This window comes from Chelonia mydas, chromosome 8 (genome assembly GCF_015237465.2).
Source record: "Chelonia mydas isolate rCheMyd1 chromosome 8, rCheMyd1.pri.v2, whole genome shotgun sequence".
Lineage (NCBI taxonomy): Eukaryota > Metazoa > Chordata > Testudines > Cheloniidae > Chelonia > Chelonia mydas.
The window spans coordinates 9,444,558-9,462,613 of NC_057854.1; the positions used below are offsets into that span (position 1 = coordinate 9,444,558).

The 18,056-nt window shown below is 40.0% G+C and overlaps 1 protein-coding gene across 5 annotated transcripts in view; it reads left to right on the forward strand.

Moving 5' to 3' along the window:
• FAM13B (family with sequence similarity 13 member B) overlaps nucleotides 1–18,056 on the forward strand; it is a 76,614-nt gene that overhangs the window by 49,897 nt on the left and 8,661 nt on the right. For 3 of the 5 annotated variants that reach the window (XM_037906147.2, XM_037906145.2, XM_037906150.2), the window contains 6 exons: nucleotides 5,756–5,823; nucleotides 6,559–6,613; nucleotides 7,058–7,205; nucleotides 11,066–11,131; nucleotides 12,282–12,492; nucleotides 17,384–17,513. In XM_037906147.2, the coding sequence (XP_037762075.1) occupies nucleotides 5,756–5,823; nucleotides 6,559–6,613; nucleotides 7,058–7,205; nucleotides 11,066–11,131; nucleotides 12,282–12,492; nucleotides 17,384–17,513 (678 nt within the window). The remainder of the gene's footprint in view (nucleotides 1–5,755; nucleotides 5,824–6,558; nucleotides 6,614–7,057; nucleotides 7,206–11,065; nucleotides 11,132–12,281; nucleotides 12,493–17,383; nucleotides 17,514–18,056) is intronic. The other 2 variants (XM_037906148.2, XM_037906146.2) reach the window with 1 other exon arrangement.

Here is an 18,056-nt window from a genome sequence, read left to right on the forward strand (position 1 = left end):
TGCCTCATTTCACCAGGCATTGTCAGATATTGTCACCAACAAATGGGTGCTGGATATCATCACTGACCTCTGTACCATCCAGTTCCTCTCCCTACTCTTCCCACGGTTTTCCCCATGCCTCTTCAGGGACTATTCTCATGAGAGCCTTTTACAAACAGAAGTGGCCTCATTGCTTCATAGGTACCATAGGACAATCTGCCTCAAGAATACTGGCTCCATTGCATTCCCACAGATTCCTCTGTTTCCCCAGGATAATACCCAGATCAGATGAGGCAGGGCTACTGTTATCATGATAGCATCATGCTGGCTGAGACAATTTTGGCTATCAGATCTATTCAACCAACTTCCCATTTGCCTGGACATAGTGTCTCAGAACTAGGGTCAGATAATGCACCTAGACTCACAGTCCCTGCGCCTGATGGCCTGGATACTGCTTGAAATAGTATCACTGACAGGTACTCCACACAAGTACAGGAAATTCTGATGCAGAGCAGGAAAGAAGAACCTACTCTGTGAAATAGAAAAGGTTTTCCATATGGGTGACTCAAACCAAGGTGAATCCAGGCAAAGCTCTGAACCCCAGGATCCTGGACTATGTGCTGCTTCTGAAACAGTCAAGACACTCTGTCTATCTAGCAGTAATGAGTGCACCATGCACCAGTTCAGTTGCATTCCATTTTCTTATGGCTCATCAATGACCTTCTCCATGCCTATTCCTTGGTTAGAGACCCAACTCTCACCTGAGACCTTAGTGTGGTCCACTTGTGGCTCATGGAACCTCACTTCGAACCTCTATTGGAATGTTCGATGTACTACCTTACCATCAAGATGGTTTCCTTGGTTGTCATACGTCAGCATGAAGAATCAGCAGGATCTAAGCTGTTATGGCTAAACTGCCTGACACTCCATTTCACAGGGACAAAGTGTGATGAGACCACACCCCAAGTTCATTCCCAAAGTAGTCTCAGAATTTCACTCGACTCAATCACCTTACTAGTTGTCTTCCCAAGAAGAAAAGAACTTCACACCCTGGACTTCTTCTCCAGAGCTCAGCTCTACTATCTAGACAGAACCAAGGCCTTCCAGCTTTCTACCCATCTCTTTGTGGCCATATCAGCTGTATCAAAAGGCTCAGCAGTCTTCTCAAACTTTCCAGTACATCACAAAGTGCACTTCCACCTGTTCCTAATTGTGTTGTGAACTTCTCTCTTTGAATGTGAAGCTGAACTCCATCAGGGCACAAGCAGCCCCATCGGCCTGCTTTAGAAATGTGCCAGTTCCAGAGATTTGTAAGGAAGCTACGTGGAGTAACGCGCTGAATTTTGTTAAATGTTATGCAATTGACATGTCAGCCAGGGAGCCACCAAGTTTGGAAGGGGAGTGCATCAATCTTTATTTGATTAACACAATCGATACTCCTCATACCCACTATCCCCATAAGGTTACTGCTTGCCTATATCGTACAGTGAGATCCACAGTGACACCTACTTGACGAAGAAAGTATGGTCACTTCCCTACAGTAACTGTGGTCTTTAAGATTTTGTAGTCAGTGTGGATTCCAAGATCTGCCATCCATTTCTGCTTTTCAGAGTCCTCCGCTTCACAGGAATTGTGAGAGAACTGAGGGGGTTTCAGAGCCCACCCCCCTTTTATGTCTTTATAGGAGTACGAGGAGGCTCAGGGTTTGTTCATGGCCCTGATGGATACTGCTAGCAAAAATAATCTGGTCTCGCTCATATGGGGTGCATGTGTACTTACAGTGGGATCTGCATTGACAACATCTTGAAGGACAAGAGTTACTGAAGGGTAACTAATTAATTTGTACTCTTTTTACAGTAAACATTCCCTTCCAGTATCTGAAGTACAGATACTAAGAACCTGGAGGGGAATCTTGATTTTTTTTTTTCTTTTTAAATATGTTGAAATCACATCCTTTTACATAGATGCACTCTTGTTTTTGTGCCTGATGTTCAGCACAGTGGAGATCTTCTGGCCATTTTTGCCTTTTGATAAGTGTGCACTGTGCCCGTTTATTTAATTGGAAGTGTTGTGTGTATCCAAGAGCAACGTTTTTTTAAATATAGACATTAGGGTTTTATAGCCCCTCATTAGCATGATGGCTCAGATTATAATAATATAATGTACTATTATAGGAAATATCGTTTGAAAATCTACATGGCATTTTTCATCTCAAAGCAGCTTTATAAGACTATACAGCAGAGGTGGTGTGACAACTCATCTCCATTGTGAAAACATATCTGTCCTCGTATGCCAAAAACTCTATATTCCTGTATAAGTGTTTCTTGGGGCTTTAGCCATCCAGCTGAAACTGAAAGTGAAACTTAGTTGGCAGAAATCATCTCCCTGAACTGGAATGGGGCCAGAATGTTGGGGCTGAAACTGTATGCATGTAAACAGAGTAATGCAGTCTTCTTCGAGTGATGTCCCTGTGGGTGCTCCACTTTAGGTGTCCGTGCACCCCTGTGCTCATAATCGGAGATTTATGGTAGCAGTGCCCGGTTGGGTCACACATGCACGGTCCCCATCTTGCGCCGCTTCAGGCGGTTAACTGGCACTGTGTGACCAACCCCCAAGTTCCTTCTCTACTGCCTTTGGCTCGAGTTGGAGCAACTAGCAGTGCCTCGCAGCTTCTGAGTAGCTTAGTTCTCGCTTTGTTAGAATAGTTAGCATTAATACTTTATCCCCATCCTTTTGATTTTTTAAAAAAAATTATGCCTTTCCCACCACAATGGCCATTTTGGAGCCCGTGGGCAGCATATCCACAACAACAACGACATGTACTTGTCAGTCTTCCCAGAGCTGGCACACATCAATCACCTTTATTAACACCACGGGGACTGTCTGACACCTCAGAATGGGGCTGAAGAGGAGGAGGAATTCTCTGACCAGGACGATGCACCTGAAGTCCACTTCTCTTCATCCTCACCTGATGACACAATTATGCTCCCACCTCCCAACACAGGTGATAATTTCAAATAATTCCAAGACCTCTACAAGAGAGTTGCCACCTCACTGGACATTTCTTTGGAAGAAGTCCAGGAGTCTCGACATAAATTAGTAGATATACTGCACACATGGACCTCATCTAAAATTTCCCTTCCAATGAATGATGCGGTTATGGACCCTATGTAGTGGCTCTGGCAAACCCCTGCAATGATTCCACCTACCTGTAAGAGATCTGATTTAAAAAGAATTACATGCCTGCGAAGGGCACTGAATTCCTCTTTTCACATCCAACGCCAAACTCATTGGTGATTGACACAGTCAATGAACAGGGTAGACAACAATACTCCAGAAATACTCCGTATGACAAAGACTAGAAACAGCTCCACCTTTTCAGCTGCAAAGCATACTCTGCTGCGACCTTACAATTAAGAATAGCAAACTACGAAGCCTTACTGGCAAAGTATGACCACAATAACTACTCAAGTCTTTCTGAATTTACTGAGTTTATTCCAGACAACAAAAAAGAACAGTACAAATCTGTCATAAGGTCAACTCATAACCAGAACAGCATTACAGGCCGCTCTTGACTCGGTAGATTCAGCAGTGAGATCTATAGCAACCGCGATGGTTATGAGGAGGGCTTCCTGGCTCCATCTATCTGGATTCCTATAGCCGGGACAGTTGACTGTAGAAGACTTACCATTTGAGGGATCCAAACTCTTTGCAGACAAAACAAAGATGAATTGTTACACATGCTCAAGGACTCGAGGGTGACTTGTGATCTCGGGGCATTCACACACCTGAGATCAAAAGAAGACAGGGAAGTTATCAAACCTCTCAAAGATTCCAATCCCCTCTGTATGCACAACACCATAGATACTATGAACATCGGGGGCGGAAACAGAAAACTTCAAGGAGCTCTCATGGCAGACCCACCTTACACAATCTTTTTCAAAGATAAAGTATCCCTCAGACCACATTCCAACTTTCTACCTAAAGTTGTCTCATCCTTTCACCACAATCAACCAATCCACTTACCAACGTTTTTTCCCCAAACCACATACGGACAGACGATAGTCCAGATTACACTCCTTGGATGTCTGCAGGGCTATAGCCTTCTGCATTGACAGAACAAAATCTTTTCACAAGTCTCCAAAACTGTTTTTCAATCACCAAACGATCAAAAGGCAATGCCATATCCAAACAACAGCTATCCAAATGAATATCGGACTGCATAAAATTCTGTTACCTCCAGCATGACCGACAGCCCCCTACGGGGATCTGCATGCATGCATTCTGCCTGAGCCCTATCAGCCGCCATAGTGTTTCTTCACAATGTTCCCATCATGGAAATCTGTAGTGTCGCAACCTGGGCCGCACTACGGACATTTACTCATCATTATGCTTTGCAACAACATGCATCTTACAATACCCTGTTCTGTCACATTGACTCTCATCTGCTACAACTTCAATGCCGAAGCCCCCTCCTTCCACCGGAGGGCCCTGCTCTGAAGTCACTTAAAGTGGAGCACCCACAGGGACATCACTTGAAGAAGAGAAAATTACTCACCTTGTGCAGTAACGGAGGTTCTTAGAGATCAGATGTGTGTCCCTCTGGGTGCTCCACTACCCTCCCGCCTCCCCTCTGCTTCGGAGTTCATTACTAGGCTCTGCGGTAGAGAAGGAATAGAGCAGGGGTTGGTCACGCAGCGCCAGTTAACCGCCTGAAGCGGCCTGAGACTGGAACTGTGCATGTGCGACCCAACTGGGCACTGCTATCATAAATCTCTGATTATGAGCGCAGGGGCGCACGGACACCTGAAGTGGAGCACCCACAGGGACAAGCATCTCGAACCTCCCTTCCTGCACAAGGGCCTGTTCAGTGGCCCTATCTGATAGAAGGCTGTCTATTTTGCAAAATTGGTTGCTGTACATGAATTTGTATTTACTTAGCTGTATTGAGTAACATTCTGTTTAAACAGTTTTCATTTGATTTGAGAGCTGCTTATTAACTTTGCGCTTCAGACACTAAGGTAATTTAGGGTCTTTCTTATATTTCATACTGTTTTGAATAACCATCCCAAATGAGCCACTTGCTTTTTAAAAGGGTACCTTCTGTGGACATTTGTTTTTGTTTTACCTGGTTACAGTAGCATCTACTCTTTAAAAATCAGAGAACTCCAAGCTGGAACAATCAGTCTTACCTGCATTAGGATTTAACAAACAAAATGGTGACGTGTATCCATCTAACATTCTTTTCTGAGTTAGTGTCACAGTAACTGCCAGGATTTCTTCACCACTTTACAGCCCTGTTGTAGCTTTATTTAGTAACTGGGATTAATAGTCCCTTTTTAGAAAGTCCATCAGACGTGTTTCATTTTACACATACTGAACAGAAGCCTTCATCCAACATAATCATCTTAGACTTAGGTAATGTTGCTGTCGTAACAATGTTCAGACCCAAAATTTGGCCTACGATTGGCACATTCCAGTGAATAATGCTGCCCACATCCTAAACAAACATAGATGAACGAAAAAACCTTATGGATGTGCTGAAAATGGAAAGCTACTGCTGTACTTCTAGTACTGTGCACTGCGTGTTCTCTCTTTATTTGTGTAAAAGGTTTACTGGTTTCATTTGAATATGAAGAAATCATTCAATTGGACCTGACTTATATGATCCATAAAAAGCTCTGGCTTGTTTTTTGCCGGGAGTAACTACAGGAAGATTTTTCACTTTACAAAATATCTGTCCAAAAAATGTCTAAACTTAATCTTTTACCCACAGACTGTTGGCATATTGTTGAAGCCATGTAATGAAGATGCAGAAGTTGATGAAGAAAACAACAGTGAAAGGTATGCATTTCAGTTTCACTAATATCAGTTGGAAGTTGTGGATTGTTTTTTAAAATGTGAATTATTTGTTTATGGTAATTGGTCACAATGCAATAACACACAGAGGCAAAAAGAAGCATTTATGAACTTGTCACTTAAAAATATGAAAGGTGAGGCACACAAACTTTCTGTAGTGTTGGCATCCAAAGTTCAGAGAACTTGTTTTTTCATTCAAAAAGAGAGATTCAAGGCAAAACGTGATTGGTTGACTGGGTATTCGCACAGCTACGTGTTCTGGGAAGGAGAGATGGGGAAGGTGTCAGAAGCAGCCTTGGTGCAGCCGGGAATGCAACTGACATATATTTTTAAGTTTTTCAAAATGAACTTGTCTTGATTGTTACTGCTCAAATCTTAAGTGCTGGGCTGGGGAAGAGCAGAATGAAGAATTAAAATACTAAGTTCAGTAATATTTGCTACCCAATTGTTTTCACCAGTGCAGCAAAATATTCTCTTCAGAAATCCAATTACAGTTCTAGCAATTATTGCAAACAAGAGAGTAACAGACGGTCTTTATATGATGGGTGTAAAGTCCCGCACACAAAGATGTCTAACGATTTGCCAGTTTCCTAGATGTCCCCTTCTCTCTCTCTCTAGGGTAGTGTTGTCATTATTTGTGAAGAGCAGAATATCACCAACTGTTACTATCAGCTAATAATCTTTATTTAAAACAATAACCAGTCTCTCTCTTATTTTTAGGCAAGATTGTGAATCAGTTGATGATAATGATAAAATGTCTTCACAATTGGTTCTGGTAAGAAATTGCTTCTTTCGTTCGCTTTTTCCTTATTTTTGTAAACTAAAGTTTTCAACAGCTTTTCCACTGTGTCGACAAACTTGGGTTAGGATTTTGATAATTTCGTGTGTGTGGTAGCGGAAAACCGTATCGGATGGCTATGCATAGTCTTCTAGCAGTAAAATATTCTTTCATGAAAAATGAAATCATTGGTTGGCTAACTTTTTTTTTTTAAAAAATGTTTGAAAATATAAAGAACTATACAGAGTGCTGTACAAATTTTAGTTACTCTTCTACGAAGTTCGAAGGTTTATGACAATATGCTAATTTTTCAGGTAGGGAAGCAGAGAGACATTAAGCCACAGAAAAAAATTAATGGCAGCGCTAGAATTGGCAATTGCTAGTTCCTGGTGCCCAGTTACCAGATGATGAAAATAAAATGTACTATTTATTTAAATACAGGATTCTAGTAGCAAGATTTGTGACCTGAATGCAAACACTGAATCAGAAATATCAGGAGATGGAAGTGTTAATGTTCTTGAGGAAGCAATATGTATCCAAGTACCACATCTAGATCTGAAGAATGTATCTGATGGTGACAAATGGGAAGGTAATTTTTACTCTGATCTTGCAGTGTATTCAAAATCATGAAAATAAATAAGTAGGGCTGCCAAATGATTGAAAAAATTAATCATGATTAATCACAAGATTAAAAAAAATTACCGTATGTACTCATTCATAAACCAAATATTTTTGGTAAAAAAGTGACTCATCAAAGTGCAGGAGTCGGCTTATAAACGGGTCTACACCAAAATTTGATGATTTTAAACTCTAGAGAAATCATTGAATTGAATATCTAATACATTGTCGTTTTGTTTACCTGGAGCGTCTTCAGGCATGGAGCCCTGCATTTCCCTGTGGCCGTGGTTTGCCGTTCCCAGCCAATGGGAGCTGCAGGAAGTGGCACCACTTCCCGCGGCTCCCATTGGCTGGAAATGGCAAGCCACGGCCACTGGGAGCTGAGGGACTCTGTGCCTGCGAACACTCCAGGTAAACAAAATGTCCCGACCCACCAGCGGCTTACCCTGACGGGCCGGGAGCCGAAGTCTGCCAACCCCTGAAATATGAAAGGGTCATACAGTTTTTACCATTTTTACTTATCCATCTTGGGGGGGGGGGGCGTCGGCTTGTAAACGAACCGGCTTATGATCGAGTATATACGGTAATGGCAATTAATGTTAAACAATAATATACCAATTTACATTTATTATAAATGTTTTTGGATGTTTTTCTACATTTTCAGATATGTTGATTTCAATTACAACACAGCATACAGCAACACAGCAACAGTGTATAGAGCTCACTTTATATTTTTTATTAGAAATATTTGCACTGGAAAAATATAAACAAAAGTAGTATTTTTCAATTCACCTCATACAAGTTCTGTAGAGCAATTACTCTATCATGAAAGTTCAACTTACAAATGTGGAATTTTTTATATAAAACTGCACTCAAAAATAAAACCATGTAAAACTTTAAAGCCTACAAGTCCACTCAGTCCTACTTCTTGTTCAGCCAATCCCTGAGACAAATATGTTTGTTTACATTTATGGGAAATAATGTTGCCCACTTCTTATTTACAATGTCACCTGAAAATGAGAACAGGCATTCACATGGCATTGCTGTAAATGTCTTTGCAAGGTATTTACATGCCAGATATGCTAAACATTCGTATGCCCCTTAATGCTTCAACCGCCATTCCAGAGGAAAGCTAACAAATCTAGTTAGTTTGTTTTGCATTAATCGCTTGAGTTAACTGCGATTTAATTGACAGCCCTATAAGTAAGACGTTTTCATTATTCAGAGGCTAGCTATCTGACCGCTCATGCTTGTGTGTTCTTCAGTTTTATCTGAAGAATGCCTATTTACACTTGGGTATGACTACCACCATGCACAGGACTTTAAACTGCTGAACCCAGGGGTCATTGCCAGTCTGCAGCCCAGTTAAGAAAAGGACCTTTAGAAATCGAAAAGAAAAAAATAATTGCGCAGGAGTTTAAAGAAACAAACAAACAAAAAAAACCAAGCAGCAAACCACCGAGTTTAGACTAGAGATATTCTAAGAATCCTAAGGGATTTTACGTGCCAAAACCCTGGCACATAAGTCCCTGGGGCTCCTTTGAAAATGTTTGCTTTAATCTTCTGTTATAAATGATATAAGCAAAGTAGTTTCTTGTGAATGACATTTTTTTTTAACTTAAAGCGCATCTGCCCTTAATAGTGATTTAAGGCAAGAATAAATCTTTCTACATTTTATTGAATTGCAAAACTAAGGTATTAAACACTAGCCACACAATTTACGTTTGATTAGACCTGAAAGTTTTTTAAAAATCTACTTGTTTTTTTTATCTTAGAAATATCAGGAATGTCAGGTCTTGTCTTCCCTGTTCCATTGGAAGACCTAAAATTGTGTATTGAGAGCTTTTCAGCTTTCAGTTGAAGAAAGGTATTAAACATTTTTTTAAAAACTTTTCTTCCAAGTTTTCAGAAGTTCGGGTTTTGTAGGGGTTAACAAAAGTGTTTTAAAATGTATGAATAAATATAATTTCTTCTCTCGATTCGATGCAAAAACCCCAAACCGTAACTTTTTCATGCATCACTTCTTGAAATATTTCTTAACTTGGGATTTGATCTGTTTTCCTCCTCTGATGTTGATACATCTGAATTTTCATCAAACCACCTACACCTAGGCTAAATGGAATTGAGACACCGGGAAAATATTGTTCACTGCCATCAATAATAGTATAATCAGAGTCCATGTACTTCTACTTTTTATTTTAAAAACCAAAGAGTAGACAGCACTTTTTACAGATTAGTACAAGGTCTAATACAAACAGTTGGGAGTAAAGCTGTATTTTCATCAAGCTGTTCTGATGACATGTTTTTGAGAACAAAGTTTGAATGGTTTATAAATCACAAGCAATCTTTGATAGATTGCAAACTTGCAAGAGGGAAACAGTTCCTTCCCTTGTTGCCCTGTGACCAGACTTAAACCTTAATGAAATATTCCTAAAGTGTACATAAATTAGTGACTCATCAAGCAGATATAGCACATCTCAGTTAGTGTATAAAGTTATACTCAGAATATCAAACAGTGATAATCATTTGAGAAAATTGCTACTATAGTTTGTCATCTATTTGATAATGCTCATTTTACCTATGCATATTATTTGCGTGTAATTGGTCTCCACAATAATTTCCTGCATGAATCCACACATTCCCTCCCATACCTTGCAAAATAGTTAGCTTTGAGCCAAAAGAAACTGTTTCTTCTATTTATGTGTTTAGATTAGTTGCCAGTTTATGCTCTTGGGTGCTAGTAAAATTTTAAGTTTGGAGGGCATACCATTTGATACAGGAGTAACTATGCGCAGGATGCTGAGGACCCTGAGGCCAAGTTTTCAATCTTTGCTCAAAGTTAGGCATCCAAGTTTGAACATTTTGGCCTGTGCATAGTTAAAGAAAGTAATTCACATTTTCATTCGCAATAGCTTATTTATATTATGTTGTACACTACGTCAGTGTTAATCTGTTCTCATTATATATTCTTATAAAACCTATGTGGCTTTCATTTTTCTTTGTTTTCATGAATTCTCTACATACAGAGTATACCTTAATTTCATATATCCAGTTTTTAAGCTAATTTTATGATCCGTTTTGTGTAAATTATTTTAAGATGGTAGGAATGTCTAGTTCTCTGGTCCTGTTTAGAATTATTGTTAGGACCCCAATCTTCCAAGCGCTCATGCTGGTGCAGACCTTTTTGGCATCCTGTTTTAAGCCAATGAGTGCAGGCCCTGTGAATGCAGAAGTCTTCATTAGTGCAACTGTTTGCAAGATTGGGATTCATTTTCATTATAATATCTTGTTGGCAGAATCTTAAAAGGTTTGTGACCAGTCAGATTCTTGCCTCGTTTAAATGGCATTAAAAGCTTGCTCTTCTAATAGTGAAAAAAGCAAACTCGGGGACATAAATCATTTAATCTTATCACTGGAGGGTGATAGGTGGAAGAAGAAGCTTTCCACATTTGTCCTGCATGTATAAGGATTACTGATCTTCATTACTTACTTGTGAACAAAAGCTGTATTTTGAACATGTGTGTTTGTTAAAATGTGGAGATGCAATGTGGGTTTTTATTTGAATTGCAGTCAAAAATGATTTTCTTTTGTTAAAACTTCGTAAAGACTTTCGATTAACAGCCTCATCTGGCAAGTGCTGAGAACCCTTAACTGCCATTGAAGTTACTGGGAGTTAAGTGCTCTCAGGACCTAGCCCAAAATGAGTAATTGAGCAGTGGGAATGCTTTCCTGTGGTACTGTATCTTCCTGCTTTACATGTTATGTATGGTTTGTTCTGACTGTGCTGTGTGTTCACTTTAGTATTTTTGCCATTCTTTTTCATTTTATTAGCGTCATGCCCTATCACTTTCCCCCTCATTGATTTCAAAACAATGCATCTGCAGAGAGAAGGGGAGGGTAAGTATGGTTCACCATATGTTCAGTTATCTGCCTTTTTGATGGTTTATGGTTTGCTTTCTAACTAGCCCTTCACCTGCTCTCCCCATATTTTGGGACAATTCTGATCTTCAAGTGAAAAAGCTTCCCTTTTTGTATCTTACACTCATGTTTACAAGTCAATTGTTCAAACAATTATGAATTTCTTTTTCAATGGGAAGCAGGTACAAGGGTTATTTTTAAATGTTACATTGTGGGTTTATTGTCATTCTGCACACTTTGAACTCAGTTTTCAAATTCCAGACTTTCACTGGAAAATACAGATTCTGTTACCTTTTGAAAAGAGAAATGAAATATTTTTTAGAAATATAAGCAAACTGCTGGGCAATAAAACATATTTCAGAATTTTAAAGGACACTATCAACTGACTTGTTAAGGTTTTAACTTTTTAAACCTTTTAAAGATTCTCTATTGTTTTGTAATCCCCTGCTTAAAAGCAGTCTCTTCCAACAAATAGTTTCCTTGTTTCTGATGGAGCTTGGCATTTGTAACTCCTTTTTGTTTACCTCCTTGTTTGTTCACAACAAAAACAATTTTGCCAGCACAGCATAGGTTCAGGAGTAGTGTTGAACTGTGACTGCAGATCAACACATGGAGAAGACTGGAGTTGTGTAGCGCCTACATAAATATTAATTTACCCCCCCCCCACCCTCATCGTTGTAGAGATGGATTTAAGTAAGTAAATATTGCTCCTAAACTAATTGATAGTGTCCATTTTACCTAGCACTATTCAAATGTCAAGAGGATAACTATATAAATAAATTGGTCAAGTACTCTGGAAATCCATCTGCTCTGTAATTTTTCTGCAACTCTTACCGAAAATGCATACTTCCCATAGTCTCCAAGTTGCTTAAGTCTAGAAATAATGCACGAATGTGCTGTTGATTTTGCAAAACAAATGCATACCCATTAGATATATTTTGAAATACCTGACAGAATTTGTAGCTTTCTAATGTATTTCACTATATTTATTCACTTTGTGTGTGACACATTGTTTATAGTATACAAGATTAAGCATTGGATACTCATTTATTTTTCCTTTTGACACTGTTGTTTTATTACTCTTTTAATAGACTAGTGCCATTTTTGTGTTCTTGTTTGTATTTTGTAGAGCCATTTCCTGCCTTTAAATCTTGGCAGGAGGACAGTGAATCTGGAGAAGCTCAGCTTTCCCCACAAGCTGGAAGAATGAATAGTCATCCTTTGGAGGAGGACTGTCACCCAGTGTTGTCGCATCGTAGTTTGGATTTTGGACAAAGCCAGCGTTTCTTGCATGATCCAGAAACATTAGACTCCTCATCAAAAGCACTTTCTTTTGTTAGGTGTGTATATTAGTGCAATTTGGAAAAAAACGGTTAGCATGAAAATAATTGTTGTTGTATCTCAGCTTTCTGTTGTAGATCCTCAAGTTTTTCAAGACTTAGTTGACTAGTTGAAGGTCCAAGTGTACTATGTGGTTATGTGGCCATTCAAATGATCACATAATTTTCCCTTTTGTAAAACTGCTATATAAGTGTCTCCTTATGCCAAAACTAGTTGGTCAGGGAGCTTTGTTTTAAAGGGATCAAACTGAAGAAGGCAGCAGGTGCTGGGGTACTGCTTTTTGAAGAAGTGCTTGTCCTGCAGAGTTCTTGCAAAGACTGAGAGTATGGAGCTCTGTAGAACAGGCTTGTCCTCCAACTGGTGAGCTTGCTAAAGAGTGGCTTCCTCTTGCACGCTTTGGAGCTCCTCTAGAGTAGGGGCAGGGCAGGCTGATGCTTCTGTGCACTGTAAGATCCCCACAGCAGGGGATGTGCCTGCCTTGTGTCGTTCCTCAGCTTGGTTTTAATGTTAACAGCTCCCCAACTGTATCTCCTTTGGACTTCCCCACAGACCGATCTGACTTCGAGATTTTCCACCTCCTTCCCAGCTGCTACTTTGTGTCACTTGGGGAAGAACGGGAGTTCAGTTTGGATGAGACTTATAGGAGGCTAGTTGTGGGGAGAGCAGCCCTAGGCTACTCTCTGGAGGGTAGAGAGGTTTGTGGCATTGTAGTGAGTGAGGGTTTCCTCTGTGCTGGCTGTTGCTGCATAGTTTAGCTCTAATGTGCCTTGTAGTACAAGAGGTTTTGAAAGATGTAATTTGTAGTTGTGAGAGATGCTGTTGTAAGTGGAAAGAGGCCCCTAATAGTTTGGCTGACCAATCATCACTATAAAGTTGCTTCCAGCTCTGCTGAAATGGAAGAGCAGTTTAGAAAAAAGTTTTCAGTCAAGACTCTTGGACCTGCACCTTCCTGTTCTTGTCACAAGCTCTCTCCATGATGGACAGCAAAGGCAGTTTAAAATTGCTATATTTGTGAAGCTTATTTTAGTTTAAGATTTCTGACTACAGTGAAAAGTCTTATTAGAATCTGACAAGAAGATGCTATTTCCTTAGTTTGGGATCTTGGGTGAAGAATAACACTTTTTTCCAAATCTTCTAGGTTGCAGTGCATCTTTTAACTCTGTGTTCAAGGGAACAGAGATGTATTTTACCTGTCTCTGGAAGCAGGCAAAGAAATGTCCTGAGTTCACTAAAGAAATCACCAGAGTGTTTTTTTTCAGGGTCTAGAAAAAATACTACTTTCTATTAGCCTCATCTTTGAGACTGGAGAGCTTCAGAGGGCTAGCATCTGAATAGATAATTAATGTTTGAAGTTGCATGGTCTACAGTTTTCTAAAATGAATGCTACTATTGTAACCTTGGAGAAGGATGCAATCAGCAAAGACCTTCAGCCTTGAAGATGAGATGTGCATGAAGACTGAAGAGTCCTTGAAGTACTGAAGCATCAGCAATACAGACTTTTATACCCTCCTTTATTTTTCAAGGGCCTTGGTATGGTAGCTTGGTGGAACAATCTGAAAAGACCTTTCTGAAGAGAGATGTTAGTCTTGGCAGCTTCTTTTGTGTAAGGTACTCCCTAGGTACTCTTTTGAACCCTGCATTATGTGTGCGAAGAATTTTTTTTGCATTAGCAAAACTTTCAAGAGGGAATTTATTAAATAAAATTGTTGAAGAAATTGCAGGCAAAGGTGCTTGAGTTAGAATTTTGTTTTGTCCATTGAAAGCCAAAGGACCTCTTGCTCTCCTATGCTTTTTGGAGCCCAGGAGAATCAAAACCTGCACATGACCTGGGCAAGGAAGTGTGGAAGGTAGGAGGGCCAGCTTTAGTGCATGGAACCTTACTTGACCAAAACCCTATGGAAGCAGAGGCATTCTCTGAAGTCTAGGTTCACAGTCTGGAAGCAGACAGAGCTGTATGACAGCTGCTTTATGTGGCATACCCCTCACACCCAATGAAGAGCAAAATGGTACAAGCTTGTTCAGCCCAAGCCTGCAATAACAGCTTAGGTTCTGCATCTGCGCTGTGGAAAAGCCCTTGCTCCCAAGAACTGTTGGAAGGTAGCAGTGGTTAGGGGGAGCACTTAACACTACAGTTTCTGAAGGAATCATGCTGTCAAGCAGATACTGGGGAGATGGGAGGCTGCCAGCAATGTGAAGGCACCTGGGTTCTGTATGGGTGTCCTTACTTCCACTGGATCCCTAAGATCTTCAGCTGTAGGGGTCTGAACCTCTAGTATTTTCTGCTGTGAAGAATGATTGAGTTTCAACTCAAGGAGTTGCGAATTCTCTATATGGTGGTAATCTGCTTAGGGGAGCATGACCCTCAAAGAGAGCCAATCATTCAGTGTCCTTTTCTGTCCAATATTATTACTCTGAAAAGTAGTTTTTAAAAAGTGATTGAATGTGTGTTGAAAATAGTTGTCCCAGGACTTGAGAAACTGAGAACAGAAAAGACCAGATGGGACTCTAACTCTTCGTTCAGCTTTAAATGTTTTGACATGAAAAGTTTTGTCTCTTCCCATTTCCTCACCAAAGTCAAGAGAAAATTAAAAGTTTGGGAAAGACCTATACTATGGTGCAAATTGATGAGTACGGTCTCAGAAAAGTGCATATCAGATCTATACAGAATAAGAATATATACCCTTCGTAACACTAATCAAGCATGTGAAATCTTTGAGGCACCAGGTATCCCAAATATTGCTAGCTATGAAATGATACCCTGTTCTGTATACTACAGACAGGTGCATTCATGGAAATTCTGTAACTACTGATTCTTGGTCTTGAAGTGTGGAAGAGTTTCAGCCGTATTGGATCCCAAGAAGCTGAACAAATGCACAAGGAAATCCAAATGCAGCATGAGGACTCCATCTTCAAATATATCATTAATAAACCCTAGGGATTGTAGGGTTTATATATTTGGTGGATGCGTATCTTGATAGCCATGTGAAACTTAAAAGATGTTTTAATTGGTAAAATCATTACTAGTATTTTAATTAATAGCTTATTTTCAGCAGCTCTGTGTTTTTCACCAAAAGGATATTTGTATTCGTGCTATCACTGAGTCTAACAGGGGAATCTTTGTTTTCCCTTCTTAACTAGCATCTTGGTCAAGGAAAACTTCAGAGAATAAATAACTCCAAAGAATAATCTAGGTTTTGAGATGAATGGGTTTGTTGATAATCTGAAGAAAGAACAGCTTTTTAACCCAGTCAGATCATCTCTCACCTCGGAGTTCAGTTAGGCATTAGAAGAGTGATCATCTGTGCTTTGGAAGAGTGGGTCACCGTACTACAGAATCGTTATTTTTGCATTAATTAAGAACAGTTCAGAGGTGTGCATGTTTAAAAGAACAACCCTAGTGTTACAGTACTTGGGGGCTAGGGATTTTCTTATCTCAATGTCTTATCACTATCCAGGGCATCAAGATAAGAGAATCCCTATCTCCGGGTATTGTAAGACGAGGGTTGTTCTTTTAAACACGTGCACATACCTGAATTGTTCTGATTAATGCTGTTTCTCCTGTACAGTTGGTCATACAAAAAATTAACCTGTATTTTCTAATCTGAGTTTCAGTCAGTCTCTGAATCACTGATGTTATGGACGAGCCAGGAACAGTATGGCAGGGGCCTCTGCTACAAAATCCATCAAAGGAACTGTTTTTAGAACAAATGCTCTTTGATGCAGGGATATCTTCCTCTGTATTTATAAAGAATTCAGTACATTTTGGGCACTCCGGCAATCTAAAATAATAACACTTGTAGCAGACACCAACCTGCGAGTAGTAAGTGTGCATTGAAGCAACTCGTTGGTCAAGGGAAAATCTCTTGAAGAACTCACTAAGAATAAGAATATTTTTTTATATTCTTTTATTTCCCTGTTTGTGGTTTTACTATTAATTTATTTCTGTAGTGAGGATTGATGGACATGTTCTCTGTGAATAAATGAAATGTCTTGCCTGTTTATTTGGAGGTACCATTTGCACCAGCCTGATCCTTACATTTGTGTTTAAAGGAAGGATTATGGTTTTCCTTGTAGAAGTGGGTTTTGTAATAGCATAATAGTTTTTAGATGTCATAGTTCACAGCTTTTTGGATGAAATCATCTTGTGGCAAGAGATGTGACTCCACACTTGACCGGTAACTTTTCCAACTGCTCATGTTTTCATCTGAGCAGAGTACAACCTTACAGTGACAATTAGTGGCAATGTAATGTCAGAGAAAAGAAGTTTATAGGTAGGAACGTTTTCCTCTTCATTCTGCTTAGTCATAAAAACAGATCCGTACCTTTTGCAGAATTCCATGTGACCTGTGAAATGCATGTAAATATACAGTTGCTTGCACTGGTTACAGCAGCAGTTTCGAAACATTTTCCCTGTATGACCCCATTTTCACGTGTGACTGTGAAACTCCACTGTGTTGAGTGTGTGACTCCAGACAGCATTGAAGACACTAGTTAAAAATGGTGTCTCCATGCAGCGTGACCTTGCATGCACTGTATGTACAAGGTCACACCGCATAGAGGACACCATTTTGGTTTATAAAATGGCATTCTCTACACAGAGTGACATCAGATATGGTGTGTGAGGTAATGCTACATGGAGGGCACCATTTTGTTTTGCAAAATAGCATCTTCCATGCGATATGACTGCACATGTATGGTGCATGTGAAGTCATGCTGTGTGGAGGACACCATTTTGTAAAATGGCGTCCTCTGCATGCTCAAGATTACTGTGACCCCCATCTGGTGTTGGAGTGACCCCACTTGGGGTCGCAACCCACAGTTTGGGAACTGCTGTGCTACAGTCTTTAAAAGGTACAAAACTTTTGACTGTTTTTTTCACTATTAATTCAGAACACGAAGAGCATCCTTTAGTTCAAAAGATGACAGAAGGGAAGACAGGACACCATATCAGCTGGTCAAGAAGTTGCAGAAAAAGATAAGACAATTTGAGGAACAATTTGAAAAGGACAAAAATAGTAAAGTAAGTTGTTAGTCTGCAAATTAGCATCCTAACAATGTTTAAAAAAATATATCAAACCCCCCTCCCTCTTTTTTTTAATTTTTCAAGGCCAAAGTCTGTCACCCTTACTTATGTTGAAAGTTACCTTATTCCACAAGCAGTTCCATTAAAATTAACGTCTGCTTGTGGAGTAAGGTACAACTCCAACGTGAATAAAGGTGACATTCTGGCAATATATGCCCAGCTTTTATGTAGGGGCTATGAATAGGGCGTGCTATGATGGGAGGGTGGGCTTCTGGCAGATGGAAAGAAGTTAATTTGGGACCGTATCCTTCAGTGAGTCCCTGCAGGGGCTTTCTCCTACTGGAACTCACCCATCTTCTCCACTCTATTCTCCTGATGTTACCTGTAGCCGTGCCACTCTTTTCCTGTCTCAGACTGGAAAACATCTGTAGTAGGCAGCATGCTGCCAGTGCTGAGACTGAAGGAGGACCGGCACTGACCTGCATGCAGGTTAGTTGGAGCTGTCAGATGAGACAATGTGGGTGTGGAGAAGGAGAGGAA